Raw genomic sequence first — 16,219 nt, 5'->3', positions numbered from 1 at the left:
TCCCTGTACTCAACCCCTCCCCTTGTGCCGGCTTCCTCTCGTCCTGTCATCTGCCGTGTGTGTGTGTGTGTGTGTGTGTGTGTGGCTACTTTGTAAATCACGAATACCTAAGATATATAAAGAAAATATGGATGCATGGGCTCGTTAGGAAGTAATGCTTTTCATTTGTTTTCTCTTACAAAGGTAATTATTTTTTTTTACGGGTACTTTGTAAATCACGAATACGTAAGAGATGTAAAGATATGAATGAATGGGTTCACTTGGGAGTAATTAGCTTTATTTATTGAGTCTGGTATCTCGTACAAAGATTTTTTTTCAACTGAATGTGTTGAGTTTTTGGTAATTACTTAACAAAACGTGCATTCATGTCTTTCAACGCTTTGGGGCTTTCACAATTAATAAGAATGATACAATTTTTTTTCTTTTATAGTCAGGTCTTCATGTATTTTCCTACTGTTTGGTGTACAATCCTTGCGTAACTATCATTAAAATAATTTAAACAGCTTAGAATTATGATATGCTTGATTTTCAGATGTTTTCCTTTTATTTGTTGCATAATCCTTACTTAATCATCACTACGATCATTAAAACACCCAAGAATTATGATTATATAAATTTTCAGAGGTATTTTCCCATTGTTTGATACATAAGCCTTGCCAAATTATCACTAAGATCATTAAAACCCATTAGAACAATAAATTCCCTCTGAACAGTTTCTCGAGAGAGTTTTGTCACTATTAACAAGAGAAGCAGACATTCCGGAACGCTTGTGGGCTTTCACATTAATTATTGATAACAGGTTTCGATGGATGTTTTCTCATTAATAGTACATGATTATTGCTTAACTATCACTAACATCATTAAAACACATTAGAATATTGGTAAATTCCACTGAACCATTCGGTGGCTAGCCTATACTCTTATTTAGGCTAAGATTACATTATTCTAGGAGGGTGTGGTCTTCTCTCTGAGCTGTGTGTTGTGTCTATTAAAATTCCCGGTCTAAAAGTAGTTTCGTACGATGTCGAATTGAAATGGACTAATTTAATATGTTCCAAGAAGCCATCCGGATTTCAAGGGTTAAAAACGTGGTCGAATGTAAGACGTAAGAAGGATGTTTGAAATACGTACCCGAGGAGGAGTGTGGCATCACCGCCTCACCCTGATCACATTTAGCATGCTCTAGTGGAAGTCAGGGAGGTTTCCAAGGGAATTCAAGACTTTGGTGACAGTTTGATAAATATTCTACACCAACGATAGAGAAACACACACACACACACACACACACACACACACACACACACACACACACACACATGCTAACAATTTCCGTGTCCTTTGAAAACAGACATGACGAGAAAACAAAATTACACCCTTATTCCTTCAGTCACCAACCACTTTTTATACGCTCATTTTTGCACTAAAACAGTCTTAAATATTCCTGTTGTTTAAAGATAAAAGAAGATTAATATATTCTCTCTTCTCTCACCACTTCTTCTCACAAACTTTTTTTTATTTCTTCCTTCAATCACCAGCAATTTTCATACATTTATTTTTGCTCTTAAACACTTTTAAATATATCTGTAGAAAAAAAATAAGAGAAAATTAACCTATTCTCTTTTCTCTCTGCTCTGTCACCCTCAATCACCAACAACTTTTTATATCTTATTTTTGCACTGAAACACTTAAATATTCATGTAGCCTAAAATAAGAGACTATTAACCTATTCTCTTTCCTCTGTCTCCACACAAACAACTTTTCTTCCTTCAGTCACAAACAACTTTTTATATCTTATTTTTGCACTGAAGCAGTCTTAAATATTTCTGTAGCCTAAGATAAGAAACAATTAACCTATTCTCTTTCCTCTGTCTCCACACAAACATTTTTTCTTCCTTCGGTCACAAACAACTTTTTACATTTAATTTATTGCACTGAAGCAGTCTTAAATATTTATGTAGCCTAAAAATAAGAGACAATTAACCTATTCTTTCTCCTCTTTCCCCACGCAAACTTTTTTTTCTTCAGTGGTTTCAAGGATAAAAGGTTAAGTTCATGTATGTGGTTTATATTACTAGTCCTTTATTAGTCAAATATTTAAAGTTTTATCATTCAACTTTGGTTATTAAGAATTAGTAATGTAAGCTACGTACGCAGCAACACTCGGGGCACATCCTCAACTCCTCCAACATTGAGACAGTCACCACATGAACTAACTACGTATTTGGGACAGGGTTTGTGGGTGTAATGTTACCAATGAACCGGTTACAGTACATCACGTGTGTTGGGTGGCATCCCTCCCTCTCTGCTACTGGAGCGTGTATGTGACCTTTGTCCTTCCATCTCACCCATACCACGTAAATATGCGCCTAGGTGGGTTATTATGTATTACGCCCACCTCTTCGTCCCTCCATACCTCAGCGGTGCCTTACAAGACACCGGTGTTGGAGCTACAGTCTGTCACCCACTCACCTCTACCCTTGTCTTTCATTTCTAAACATGTTATTCTCCTACCAAGATGGTTCTTAAAGGGTATGAAGATGGAGTCATGTGCGCGAGGATGTTTTCTTACTGTTTGTGCAGAGTCCATCGTAAACTATCAGTAGAATCATTAATTAGTCCTTCAAAATTCCAGTATACTTACATCACAGCTTGTAATATCACTAGAATCATGAAGACATCACTGAAAACTCTAATAACTTCCACTAGGACACGTTAAACTAGGACACGTTAAACTATCATTACAATCACGAAAAAGCACCCTTTAAATAAATAATAATAAAAAAAAAAAACTTCCACCATTGCCTGCATTAACAAGTCATAAAAACGTCACTGAAAACCTCAGTAACTTCCACTAGTGCCAGCATTAGCACTTGAATCATTAAAACAATCTTGAAAACCATACCAACTTCTACCATACCAACTTCTAAAGCACGTCACACTGCCATTAGCACCATAAAACACTATTTAAAACACCAGTAACTTCCACCAGAGCCTGTGTTTGAGAACCCCGAGTGTCGCAGCACCTTGGGGAACGCCGGCTAACTAGAACATTGCATTAATTAGGACTATGAACCTCTGGACTTGGCACAAGGTCAGCGTACGTATATTTGACAGCGATCACGTGTAGCTCCCCCACCCCTCACAGGCAGCAGCAGGCCAGCACCAGCAGCGCCATTAATCAGGAAGAACAGGTTTGGCAGCCCCGACCCCATGCCACGCCACGCCACGCCACACGTCCTCTTCGTCCCTTGCGGAATACAGAACGTCCTTCCCCATTGTCAACACGTATATATATAGACAGCTCATCACCATGACATCTTCGGAAACTCCTAACATGCAGCGGGTGGATCTCCTCAAGGACATGACTGAGGGGGTCCTGTGTCCACCCCCGCCCATGCAAACCGAGACGGTTCCTCCTTCTGGTCTCCCCTCTCCGCCTCCCCCAGACATCGAAGGTCACTCTATAGATTATATACAAAAACCATACCCGATTTTATGAATGAAGTAACGCTGTTCATTGATATACAAGCTAAGCGCAACCTTTCTTTTTAGCATATGTAATTCAGAGCACCACATGTAGACCTGCTGGTTGTTTTGCATATACCCTTATGCGGGACAAGCTATTGGGCCTCCAGCGCGTGGCATTCAATTGTTATTCCAGGACTGTGCCATCATTCCTCACATGGTTGTAGAAGACAGCGCCTCCTCTCTCTCAAGGAAATTTGTTAAAGCATTTCATTGTTTCTCTTCAAATTCCTTCTCTTTCATCCAAATTTGGTTAGACTATCATGCCTTTCTCTTCAGATCCCTTCTCTCTCAGCAAAACTGGTCAAACTATCTCATTTTCTCTTCAAATTCCTTCTCTTTCATGTAGATTTGGTTAGACTATCAAATGTCTTAAGATTCCTTCTCTCACAGCAAAACTGGTCAAACTATCTTATTTTTATCTTCAAATTCCTTCCTTTTCAAATTGAATAAACTATTGCAGGTTTGTCCATATGGTTATTAAGCTAATGTGGTTGAATCATCATATCTATCTCTCCAGTTTCCTTCTTTCAGTCAGAGTGGTTTAATTTTCATGTCATTTCATTTTCTTCATCTGTCTGCAGCATGTCAAATCATGAGTTTTCTCTTCACCTGCTTACTTTACCTTGAGGGACCGCCACGTGTTGGCATGCAGGTTCCATGTCACCTCTTTTCCCACGGGCAAGTTCCAGTCTTTCCGTAAGCTCCTGAACCAAAGCGCTGACTGGACTGGAACCCGATTACTTTTTATTTATTTATTTATTTTATTTTATTTTTTATAGAGGGACACCGGCCAAAAAAAAAAAAAAAAAAAAAAAAAAAAAAAAAAACTCAAGATGCCGGTACCTGAATAGGGTCCAAAGTGGTAATGAGAAACTGAAGGAGTGTCTTGAAACTGAAGATGTGTCTTACTGCTGAAGTGGGTTTGATGGGTAGCTAGCAAAATTCCATGGAATCCAAAATACTGCTGCAGTGGCTTTGTTGGCTGGCTAACAAACAAAAAGAATGACTAACTGGCACATAGTGTTCTACTGCTCTTATCCTCAAGCCAGGCTAAATCCAAACAGGGCATCTCAACAATAGCTTTTTATTGTTCAAAAGTTTCACAGACAATGAAAGACAAGTATAAAAATATGTACACACAGTATAGTAGTGGTAGTTGTTGTGGTTTCATAAGCCGGCGTGGATAGTCTTCTAGATACCTCAATGGTACCTCCTCCTGTCCCCCTTGGCTCCTCCTGTCAGCTGGCGGGGCTCACAACTCCATGCAAGGCTCAACACACACACACACACACACACACACACACACACACACACACACACACACACTCTTGGTAACACCAACACTTGTATCTCTTTCTTTCTCTCTCTCATTCATTCAGACATTCACAGCCTGAAAACAATAATAAAAGAACAATCTCATCATTATTTCACATTCAATCATCAAAATCAACATAAGATAAATGTTATCACAAAATTTAGGATATTCAATTCATTCTTTCACATTCATACAAACAAAATAGAATTACAACCTCTATTGAACAATTTAGAGGTTCACATCAAAATATAATCAAAACCTCCACTGAACAGTCTGGAGGTTTGTCACGTTCACACACATCACCATAATACAATGAAACCCTCTAATGAACAGCTTAGAGGTTCAGATCACTCTCACAATTTTGGGATTCATGTCATCCTGTCATACACACACACGAGCACATCACCATAATACAACTAAACCCTCAAGTGAACAAGTCAGAGGTTCAGATCACTCTATCACACAATTTAGGGGGTTCCAACACCAGGATCAGGGAAGTAGATGAACGGAGCACCGGCATCCAGATCCTCCTTCCATACGTGAAGCGACACAGAGCATTCATACATTGAGTGCGTGTCCACTTGTCACATTTCACAGTATTCCATGTTACAGCAAAGGTTAAGTGTTCCCTGCTGCCCCAAGACCTCCCGTCCTTATAAATACTTGGGACGTGCTCCAGACACAATGCTATCTGCCCTAACATGACTGGAAAAAAAGAGTATAAAAAGAAACACAACCAAACTTTGAAGACTTGCTGTCCCTCCTTTCAAAAACACTTCCTAATGATGCAATACATTCACTGCTTCACTGGCTGACTGACTGGCTAGCAGAACTCTGATGCAGGACAGAACTTATGTATAAAACTGAGCTTTGTGCAAGTTCTGTGTGATTGTACGTCTCACAAACTTGACTAAAAAAGTGAATACAAAATACTGCATGCACACTTGAACTTAACAAGAATCATGCTGCATTAGAAAACGGCAAAGTTGAACAAAACATTCTTACACTCTGGCATGTAATATAAATATACCTTTCAAAAGGGAGGAAAAAAAAAAAAAAAAAAAAAAAAAAAAAAAAAAAAAATACTGACAACTCCATGATATCAGCAATATGTATATATATACCACCAAAACAGTACAAAATAAATGGCAAAGAAGCCCAAACCAGTTGAGCCCTAGATTCCTACAAAAAAAAAAAAAAAAAAAAAAAAAAAAAGTTAAATGTCAGAATTTGAGAAAAGTGAGCAAGACAGAGCAAGATGTAATGAGAGATCAAGAGCATTTGTTCAAGAAAGAATTTCCTGGCAGGAGGACACCCACTGCTGGGGGCAAATGGGTGGCAGGAAACATGCCAGTGGAAGTGCATTTACAAAGCATCTAGGAACCGTCCCACAGCGGGAGACGGGACGGAGGCTGTCCCTGGCTCAAGGCGGTCCACGCCCATGCCAGGGTCAGTCTGGGGCTGAGCAGTGCCTCTAATGGGAATACTTGGAAGCATGTGAACCTGCCCGGCACAGCGACCAGGGCAGCACAGAGACCAGCGGGGAAGAGTGGGAGGGAGGTCAAAGGGTTCTGAACTGAAAATAAGGAGTGGAGAGAACTTAAGACACACCAAAAAGGATGTCAAGATGGGACAAAAGAAACAGAGGAGGAAGACAGACCAAGAGGCACCCTGTGCGTCACCAGCAAGGCAAGTCAATCATGGAATAAGATCGTCTGACTAGATTATCATGGATGAAATCATGTCCACTTTGCAGCCTGAGGCCCTCGCCAAGACAGCGGGGACTCCACCACTCCCCTCACTCCACCCTCCCCTTGGTGACCATGCAGTGCCGGTCCCCTCCACCCTGGGAGGCGGACAGCACACAAGTCACCCAATAAACGGGGAGGTGGAGGAAACATTGGGTGAAACACTGGATAGATTTGGCAACAGGACAGCCCAGCATTGCATGGAAGTGTCCCAAGACAGGTCACACAAGGCTACTCCTGCTGCTGCTGCCACTAATTAGCAAGACATCCCTCACCTATCCTGACATCACTCCTGAATGTATGTGTGGGTGTGTGTGTGCATCTCCTGTGTCCCTTGTCTCTCTCCCTACACACACACACACATACACACACAAACAGGAGTGCGTTGCCTATGTGTCCTGACCCCCTGGCGACAAAGTGTACACATTACAGTATGCATGTTGGCTAGTAGTGGCGGAGATGTACATATACACAGTCATATACATAGCGCAATAGTACAGTATGTTACAGTGGTTATACCCGTCACTATGTGTCGTGTTGGCGGCCCCGGCGCTAGTGAGGGGAGGGCATGGGGCGGGGCTGTTGGGGGCGTCTCTTGCTTGTGTGTGTGTGTGTGTGTGTGTGTGTGTGTGTGTGTGTGTGTGTGTGTGTGTGTGTGTGTGTGTGTGTTGAGGTGTATTTTGCATTCTGCAGTCCAAATTTCTTAACTATTAATTGCAAACTGTGATGCATCTTAACACTTTCCATCTAAGAGTCTGAAATTCTCAACTCTGAACTGCAAAAATTATGCATCTTAACATTTTCACCTCGTGTAATTCAATCCAGTTAAAAATTGCACAAAGACCATTTTAAAATTTAAAGGTGCATTGATTTAAAGCAACAAGGACCATAGTGAATGTGTCACGATTTGAGCAGTACAAGACGCAGTGCCTTGCCATGTGTAGTGGTGAGTGTGCTGAGACAGTGTGGGGTGTGGTGCAGGTGATGCCCTCACAGCCCAGCCCACCCGCCCACCTCTGCCTGTGCTCTGCGAGGGGCCCGGCAGGAACCCAAGACCAGCGTCAGGCGATGCTTAATTACACCACAAGGCTAAGAAATGCATAAGAAAATTGAGAAAAATAATAAATAAAATGAAACAAAACTCATAAGTGCACCCTGCCTTCTCCTCTCATAGCAAACAATTCTGAAACTTTGTACACAGCTGATGGTTTGACCAGGGAATGATGCAGCCTGGTTAATATTTACAAGCAGGGGAGATGGTGTTATACAAGGATGGCATTCTCAGGAAGTACGTTAGTGCCAGGAAACGCCCTTGGCAGGCACCCCCCAAGGCCTGGTGGGTGGCACGGGCCAGGGATGTGCCGCCAGGGACTCTGTGACGTCAATTATTGGAAGAATCACAGCGATGGCACGTGGTATGTAAGACTGCAGGGTGTGTGATGAATTATGCATCATTGGAGGACCTGACAGCAAGGGTGAGGAGGATTTGCACCGGCCGCTAAACCTAAGTCTCCAGTCCTGTCCTGTCCCTCACTACAGTGTTGACAAGTGACTAACAGTGTTGTTAATGCTAACAATGGAATGTGAGTGTCAGCTGCTTGGACTCGCATGGAGACGACAATTGGGGAAGGATCTCCAGCTGAGACTTTCTCCTGTAGCTTAGTTTTTCTAACACGTGTGGCAGGAAACGGCACTAATATACAGGTCCAGCTTCCTAGCTAACTTTCCTATGTTAAAAATGCACACAGGCAAAACAAGCACCATGGAAGAGGCAGAGTGTGTGTTCCTGTGTGGGAGATGTACATACATACATACACACATGCACACACACAAAGCAGCTGTGGAGGATGTTGAGGTGCTGGTGTGGCGCCTCAACACCACAAGCCACTACCTGCTGTCCTGCTGGGCCTTCCATGGCACTGGTGTTCTCCAGACTCTCAACTGACGGCCACAGTCTTATCTCATGGGTGTTGCTGCAACACTATCCAGCTGCCACTTGCAGACAGGGTGGAGTGAAAGTTGTGCCGCCAAGCGGGCGCCACCACTACTGCCTAGTAGAGGCAGTGGTGGGGCAAGCACAACGACACAGTGCTGCTCCAGGTGGGCAGGGCCTGCTGGCACCGGCGGGGCGGGGGCAGGACGACACTAGCCGGCAGACTCAAGGGTGGCGGCACTCAGAGCGCCGGCACCATGGTGGAGGGGCGGTGTGCTGCCGCGTCAGGCGCCGGTGCCGGGCCGGGGGACGCTCAGCGGGAGAGGGCCGGGGGCCGCCGGCACAGTTCAGTGTGTCGCGGGGCACCGCCAGCCCCAGGCGTCCCTCACAGTGCTGTCTCCTTGTGGCGCGCAGCGGTGGCAGCCACGTGGCCTGGGCCGGTGCGGGCTGAGGCGCCACACCGGAATGCTGCCACCTCCCGTGAGGGCTTGGCCTCCTGGATCTTTCGCAGCAGAATCTGGGGAAAATACACATGGTCACCTTTGCACCCACTGGCACCACCACCACCACCACCACCACCACCACACCTCATTAGTCCCACCACCATAACCTTCTGACTTTGTTATGCATGGCTGTCTGACACCAATCAAGAAAAACAACTTGTGCATGCATGCAGGCAGACAGGCACGCATGCACATGTGCGTGCACACACACACACACACACACACACACACACACACACACACACAGGAGAGCACTGCCTTCATTAATCATGGAGTCACAAACACAATACCAATACTGCCATCAGGCTCACAAAGGGAAGAACCGTACAGAGTCCCGTATGCAGTACCACGACCCTCACAGCTCATGGCACCACAGGGAACAATGCAGTGTGGAAAGGTCAAGGCTCTGGGACGTGACACTCACACTCACTCACTCACTCACTCACTCACACTCACACCCACACACATAATTATGCACCAGCCACTACACATGAAGCCAATCCATTTTGTTTCTCATAAGTGATAATAAAGTTCATGATTAGCAGTATTATTACCAGAAATTATTATTGTTTGAACACACATGCATGTTAAACACTATATACTTATACATATGCTGTATGTGTGTGTGTGTGTGTGTGTGTGTGTGTGTGTGTGTGTGTGTGTGTGTGTGTGTGTGTGTGTGTGTGTGTGTGTGTGTGTGTGTGTGTGCTATTCAGGCAACAGGAGAACCCAATGACAACTTTCAAGATTTACAAGCACACAACACTTGACAATTCCCACAATCCCACTTCCTCTACTCCTAATTAGACACAGATTACCCTCCCCACATGGCCAACACCCAAATAAGTGTGTGGCCAAGAAGACAGTGGCGACAAGGTGTGGCAGCAGCAGCTCCTCCCATAACAATTGAGTCTGGCAAGGATAACAAGCAAGACATGAAGGAGATTTATGAGCAAGGCAAGTGAGGAATCGAGGATAAGCATCGCATAAAAAAGAAACACGCGGAGATCAAGACAAACACACACACACGCACGCACACATTTATAATAGGCCAAGGTCGTGCCACCCTTGACGCCTCCCTAACTCAATTCAGCTCACAAAAAAGTACAGGTTCAATCAAAGGCGCCGGACAGTCGAGCATCTTTTTTTCCACCTCCCTTACAAACTACAAAGTAAATCTTTCAACCCAGACAGGAGGGTAAGGGAGAAATGAACTATCAGACCTTTATATAAAATGTGAAGGCTGTGTTACGACTCACTTTCTTATTTTTCTCTCCCTCAAGGGCTGCATCAAGGTGGATAACTCCCTCACTATTCATATCAAGCAGGGAGACAGCAGCATGACTTGTAACCCTGCCACCCCTACTCCTGCACACCCTCAGAGCAGGGTTGTCATCTCCCAAGACCACGATAAGAGAGCCATTCATCATATAAGGAGTTGAAAGCTGATACAGACCAGACTGATACTCCCAAACCTTCAGTGTCTTTTGGTCTCCCTCACACAAATCACTAATGCTATCCTAGTTAACCATTTCACGAGTTCCTTTTATGAGTGCCATTAGAACATGGAATAAAATGCTAGTATATTGAAACTACCACTTCCTCTATAAGTTATTTGATCTCATATAACCAGGAACTACTGATGCTGCCAAAGTTAGCCATTTCAAGAGTAAAACTGAATATTATATGATCATTTAGTAGTTTAAGGATATAAAATAGAATGTTAGTACTGTATATTGAAACTAACACCATTTCCTTAATCCTCTATAAGTTATTTGATCACATATAACCAGTCTACTCATGCTGCCATAGTTAGTCATTTCAAGAGTACAACTGCATGAATACAAGATTAATTAGGACATCAGGAATTCCAAGGATCATCAATTTATAAATAAAGGCTCTGTTTCTGATTCTAGTTTTGGTTCTGCTTAAAGGCCAGGAAAGTATCCTTTGCTTAAGCACCTTCCTAGTGTGGTCTTGCTTACGGCTTCTTTTTTGCAGTCTGATCTCTCGTTTCTCTCAAATATCAATTAATTTCCCTTGCACTTTCCTGCCACCTACACATGCCAGTGCCTGTACTCAAGTCTCCACAGATCCACCTATCATCCCTTTCTATACATGCGCCTTTTGAAGCTCCCTACTGACTCGACACTAACGACCTGATTACCAAGTCCATTCCACTCCTCTCCCATTTTACCTGACCAGTTTCCTCCTGTCTTGCATGAGGAGCAGTCTGAGTTACTTAGTTTATTCAAGAAAGCCCGAAGTCAGTATTCAACTGAGGTGCGTCACCACAACTTGTAAACTTTCAACAAGTTATTTATATTCTCCAGTATCTTGGACGATCTAAATAAAACATAACATTAAGTGAGGCCTTTTATACAACCTAGTGACTTGAGATATTTTTATACTTTTTTCTGTACAGTTACAGACTGCCATTCATGTCTCTGGGTGGATTAGCACTAACATTGCTGCCTTTTTGAGAATATGAAAGATCTGAAGTTTGGATGAGATAAAATTAAGAAAGATGCTACAAGTTCTTTTCTTTGTTCCTGTAATGTTTGTTTGGAGTTCTCAGTTAGCCTGAAATAAGACTGGTAGGTGTGGTGAGCTGTGTGAGGGTGTAATGTTAGTTTGTGTGTGTGTGTCTTGGCCCCATGAACACCCAACATCCAGAACACTGCGATACTCACCATATTTTCTCTGCGTATCTTCTCCTCCTCTCTCCTCCGGTTTATGGTGGAGTTAGCTGGCCTGTGGACGGGGCGACTGTTGTGGTGGTGGCCAGGGAAGCTTTGGTTGGAGGACGAGGAGGAGTTGGAGTGGGAGTGGTGGTGATGATGGTGATGATGGTGGTGGTGTCTGGTGGAGGTGCGGCTGTGGGTGTTCATGATCTTCTCCAGGAGGATCTGGTTTTCCCGGTCTATCCTCCGCACCTCCTCATTGGGGAAGGACATATTCTTCCTCCTGTAGTGGTGGCCCGCCGCCCGCCTCAGGTGCCTGTGGTGAGGGCTGGCGTCTATGGGGTGAATGGCAATGGGGGGCGACCGCCTGGGCATGTGGCTGTCGCCGGGGGCCTGGGATGCGATGGGCTGGCTGGGGGTTTCCTGCAGGCTATGCCGTTTGCTGCCCTGCTCCCGTCTCTGCTCCTCTTCCAGCTCCACCACGGCCTTGAGCAGCACCGTCATATCCGAGGGCTCCTGGGAGTTGTAGGAGTGCCTCTCCCTCTCCACGGGCTGCACTGGGGGCACAGTCAGCTCGTAGCCGTGCTCCTCCGTGGCCACCTCAGCCCCATAGTCAAAACCCAGGTCCCTGTTGTCATGCAGGGCCAGCGGAGAGGTGCCCAGGGTCCGGCGGGGCAGCACCGGGGACAGCCCCAGGGGACTGGCCGTGGCCGAGATGAGCGGAGACACGTCCGTGATGTCACTCTCGCTGTCGCTGTCGTCGTAGTCGCTGTCGTCGCTGTCATCGCTGCTCTCAGAGGACAGGTTGGAGTTCTCACCGTCCAGGTACACCAGGGTCACCTTTTCAATCAGACGGTCCACCTGGGACTTAGGGTCGTCGTCGTCGCTACTGTCGCTATGGTCACCATCAGTATCACTGAGGTCACTCTCCTCCCACTCGTCGGAGCTGTACAGGTTGGGGTCTGCGTGTTCCATGACTGCCGCCGCAGCGCCAAGCCCCTGCTGCTGCTCAGCCTCGAAGGAACCCGCACTACCGCCAACCATGTCTGTCTCACAACTGTCCTCAGTTCCGCCTCGCCCCTGCCTCCACACCTCCTCTCTTCCCTTCTGACCTTCTCCCTGGGGCCCGCCAGAAGAAGTGTCCTCCACACAACGGTACCGGGAGTCCTCTAAACAAGTGGCACCAGGCGAGGAGCTCGGCCCATCCACTGCACTCACTAGTGGCCCGCTCACCATTTCACTGCCCCTAGTCCTCTCTACGTCTTGGTCATCCGCCTCGGGGCTTAAGCTCACTTCACTGTGGGTGTTGGGCTCGTGCAGTGCGTCGTCCTGGCCTACTTTGTGAGCCATCCTGCCCCGCACACGGGTATTATATGAGACCGTCGCTAGCCATCAGCCTGCCAGCCACCCCCGACCCTCTGCCATTGCAGGCCAGCCAACCAAACCTGTGACGTCACTGCTCTCACTCTCCTTCCCCCACACGCTCCACTAACAACACCATACACAATTCCAGGCCACTCCAGCACCTGTAAAAAATGGTTCTATGGCCTCCTGGTACAAGTAGCGGCCACGTAAAGGTCACGTTGCTCAAGAAATCAGGAAAATACAAGACGGGTAAGCTTGGAGGTTGGCAAGGCAAAAGTGACGTCAAAAACACGTCAGGCTGAGGGCGGAGCTTTGGTGAATCATGTGGAGAGCAACTGACCAGGCCGACCCGAGATCCATTTTCCTACAGATAAACCCACCGTGGCGGCTTTTCCTGTTACTCTTTGTCATGGTTATAATTACCCAGCACAGCCCCAGGCCAGACACTGCAGCCACGTCACGCCCCACACACACTAGACCCAGACAAGCCCTCAAGTACCCGATCCAATTCAACACACACTGGGTTCCTTTGTCATCTCAACCGTATTATGCCGTATATTTCACCCTCTCCCTCTCTTTCTCCCCTCCACCCTGCCTTCCCACACCATCCCCTACCACAGGAGGGTGACGGGCGTCTGTGCAGGGGTGGGTCAGACCCTCTTCTTGCCTCTGTTCCCCGCCTAGCCAGGGAACAGAGGGTGGGGTTAATGACCTGCTTGTAGCGTTCAACCATTTTTGAAAGAATACCAGTAGGTGGCTGACTAACTGGTTGCCTCCATATCCACGCACTGACCCCCCCTTCCCTGTCCCCTCTGCTTCTCTCGCCAGCCCGGTCCCTGCCTCGTGGCTTCCCAGGGACACGGAGACGATAAATATAGATCACCACCCCGGCGCACTGATAGCAACTTAGAGAGAGAGAGAGAGAGAGAGAGAGAGAGAGAGAGAGAGAGAGAGAGAGAGAGAGAGAGAGAGAGATAAAAAAAAGATAAAAAAAAGTAAGAAGGAAAACAACAGTAATAAAAAAAAAAATGTCGACGTGCGCCAGACAACGTTCACTGCTGCGTTGTTTGGAAGGTGTTATTGGATTGTTACCGTGTTATGCACAGGTGCTGCGTCCACTGCTTTGTTTAGAGGTGTAGCTGTGTCATATGTAGGTACAGGTGTTTGGTGTTTGAGTAGGAGGCGCATTACTATGAGCTGAACTAGTAAAAAAAAAAGTAATAGAAGATTGTAAGAGTGATTTATGTTATCATTCAAGTGCACGATGTTTCTTGACAGTCACCATGAGAGAGAGAGAGAGAGAGAGAGAGAGAGAGAGAGAGAGAGAGAGAGAGAGAGAGAGAGAGAGAGAGAGGCTACGTGCAGTGCCATTCGTCCCAAAAGAGATAACATTAATTTTTCCCTAAATATATCTCAATTCCTTTAACATTTTCGCTTATACATGTACACACACATAACAAACAAACAAACAAACACACAAACTAAAAACATACCTGTACACTGTTTTATAACTTGACAGTCGCCAGAATATTCAAGTAAAAAAAAAAGATAAAGGAATGAAACCAAGAAGAAAATGTCTAAGCTTAACAAGTTTTATCAGGATCACTATATGACATCTTGCATTCTCCTCAGCCTCCCAGCCTCTCTAAAGATGTCAGGGGAGGAGGCGAAGGGCAGGGAGGGAGGGAAAGGCAGACTAGGGCGGACCATGCCTGTCGTTTCTTATTTATCTAGTAGAGACTGGTGTACAGATGGCTTGGTTACCTGTGCTCACCTGTCCAACACGTGCGTCTTTACCTGTGTGTATGTGTGTGTGTGTGTGCTCTCAGTAACTTCTTACCTAATTGAGTTTTTATGGGACTGAGTCAACCTCGTCCTGTGTGTGTGTGTGTGTGTGTGTGTGTGTGCCACTTCTAGAGTACAGGCTACATGATAAGCTTTTCCCATAATCCATTATCATCTACACATATCGAACGGATCTACTTTCTACCCTCAAACTCACGCCATCTACCAATCTTTCACCAAGGTAGACGTTTCTTTGTATTCTTGACGTATTTTAGCCAACCTCTGTGTCCCTCCTCCTCTTCCTCCTCCCTTGACCCTTAGAAAACACATATCTGACTTGTAAATATGCTACTGTGTCCCCAATGTAGGTTTTGAATAGTTTAAGTACCCCCCTCTCTCCCTTTCTCTTCCCATTTTTCCCTTCTATGGTTGTGTTGCGGGCGTGTTGAGCGTCTCTTGGTGTGGTAACGTGTGGAACAGCCTTGGTAACGTGTGTGTATGTGTGTGTGTGTGTGTGTGTGTGTTGATAGTAATGACAAAATACGATTAATTTATTCGGGTACTTATGTTATTAACATTACAGTGTTGCTACTACTACTACAACAACAACAACTACTACTACTACTAAGAAAGAGCAAACATTCGTATTGAAGATACTGCTACTACTACTACTACTACTACTACTACTACTACTACTACTACTTAAGCAATAATGATAATAATACCAGAAATATGGAGAGAGAGAGAGAGAGAGAGAGAGAGAGAGAGAGAGAGAGAGAGAGAGAGAGAGAGAGAGAGAGAGAGAGAGTATATACGTGGCGCGGGGCAGGGTTCAATTTGCCTTACATTAGACGCAGCTCCTCTCAGGGTACATCTCAAGTCCCTTCAGAGCTTGGCAACGAGGTACTCCACACTTGACCAGTTCGGCACCCGGCCCCTCACTTCGGCTCCTCCACAGCCACACCCTGCCCCACATTGCCACATTGTCACTGAAAAGAACCTTGCACATAATATCATTCCTAAGTAATTCGGATAAAGATGTGAGTGAAGGTGATAGTTATAAAGGCACTGTTTCAGACATACCAAGCATACCATTTCGGCTCAGTCTAAATAAAAAATACAAACAGACATACACCTGTTCAACATCATCAGACAGTTGATAACATTCCATAGTCACTAGATAAATATATTGGTTAGGTCAGAAGTTGTAAAAATATGAATATAATGACATATATTTCGATACCAAGACCACTAGTTCGGCTCAAGCTCCCAAACACTCTCATAAAAATGCCGAAATATTGATAATGGGAGGCAGAGCGTTGATATTATTCCTGTGTCATCTTTGTAAGGTAAACCGA

General features: G+C 45.1%; 1 protein-coding gene across 1 annotated transcript; it reads right to left on the bottom strand.

Annotated features, from left to right (window-relative positions):
* Positions 1 to 4,596: 4,596 nt before the first annotated feature.
* Positions 4,597 to 13,190, bottom strand: LOC135094087 (cilia- and flagella-associated protein 97-like). Its single transcript, XM_063993862.1, has 2 exons — positions 11,721 to 13,190; positions 4,597 to 9,041 (listed from the first exon to the last, which is right to left on the bottom strand). The coding sequence occupies exons 1-2, from the start codon at positions 13,059 to 13,061 to the stop codon at positions 8,910 to 8,912; spliced, it is 1,473 nt and encodes a 490-aa protein (XP_063849932.1). The 5' UTR covers positions 13,062 to 13,190; the 3' UTR covers positions 4,597 to 8,909.
* Between the last annotated feature and the right edge of the window lie 3,029 nt (positions 13,191 to 16,219).

The sequence above is a fragment of the Scylla paramamosain genome, chromosome 44 (genome assembly GCF_035594125.1).
Source record: "Scylla paramamosain isolate STU-SP2022 chromosome 44, ASM3559412v1, whole genome shotgun sequence".
NCBI lineage: Eukaryota > Metazoa > Arthropoda > Malacostraca > Decapoda > Portunidae > Scylla > Scylla paramamosain.
The sequence above is the reverse complement of the archived record's forward strand: the minus strand, read 5'-3'. Positions and strand labels throughout refer to the sequence as shown.

What these genes read in the sequence shown, in the direction of transcription:
- LOC135094087 (XM_063993862.1), bottom strand. Translation starts at nt 13,061, where the DNA reads ATGGCTCACAAAGTAGGCCAGGACGACGCACTGCACGAGCCCAACACC. An exon ending in AGATACGCAGAGAAAATATG is followed by an intron (nt 9,042 to 11,720) that starts GTGAGTATCGCA and finishes TATTTTCCCCAG; the next exon opens with ATTCTGCTGCGAAAGATCCA.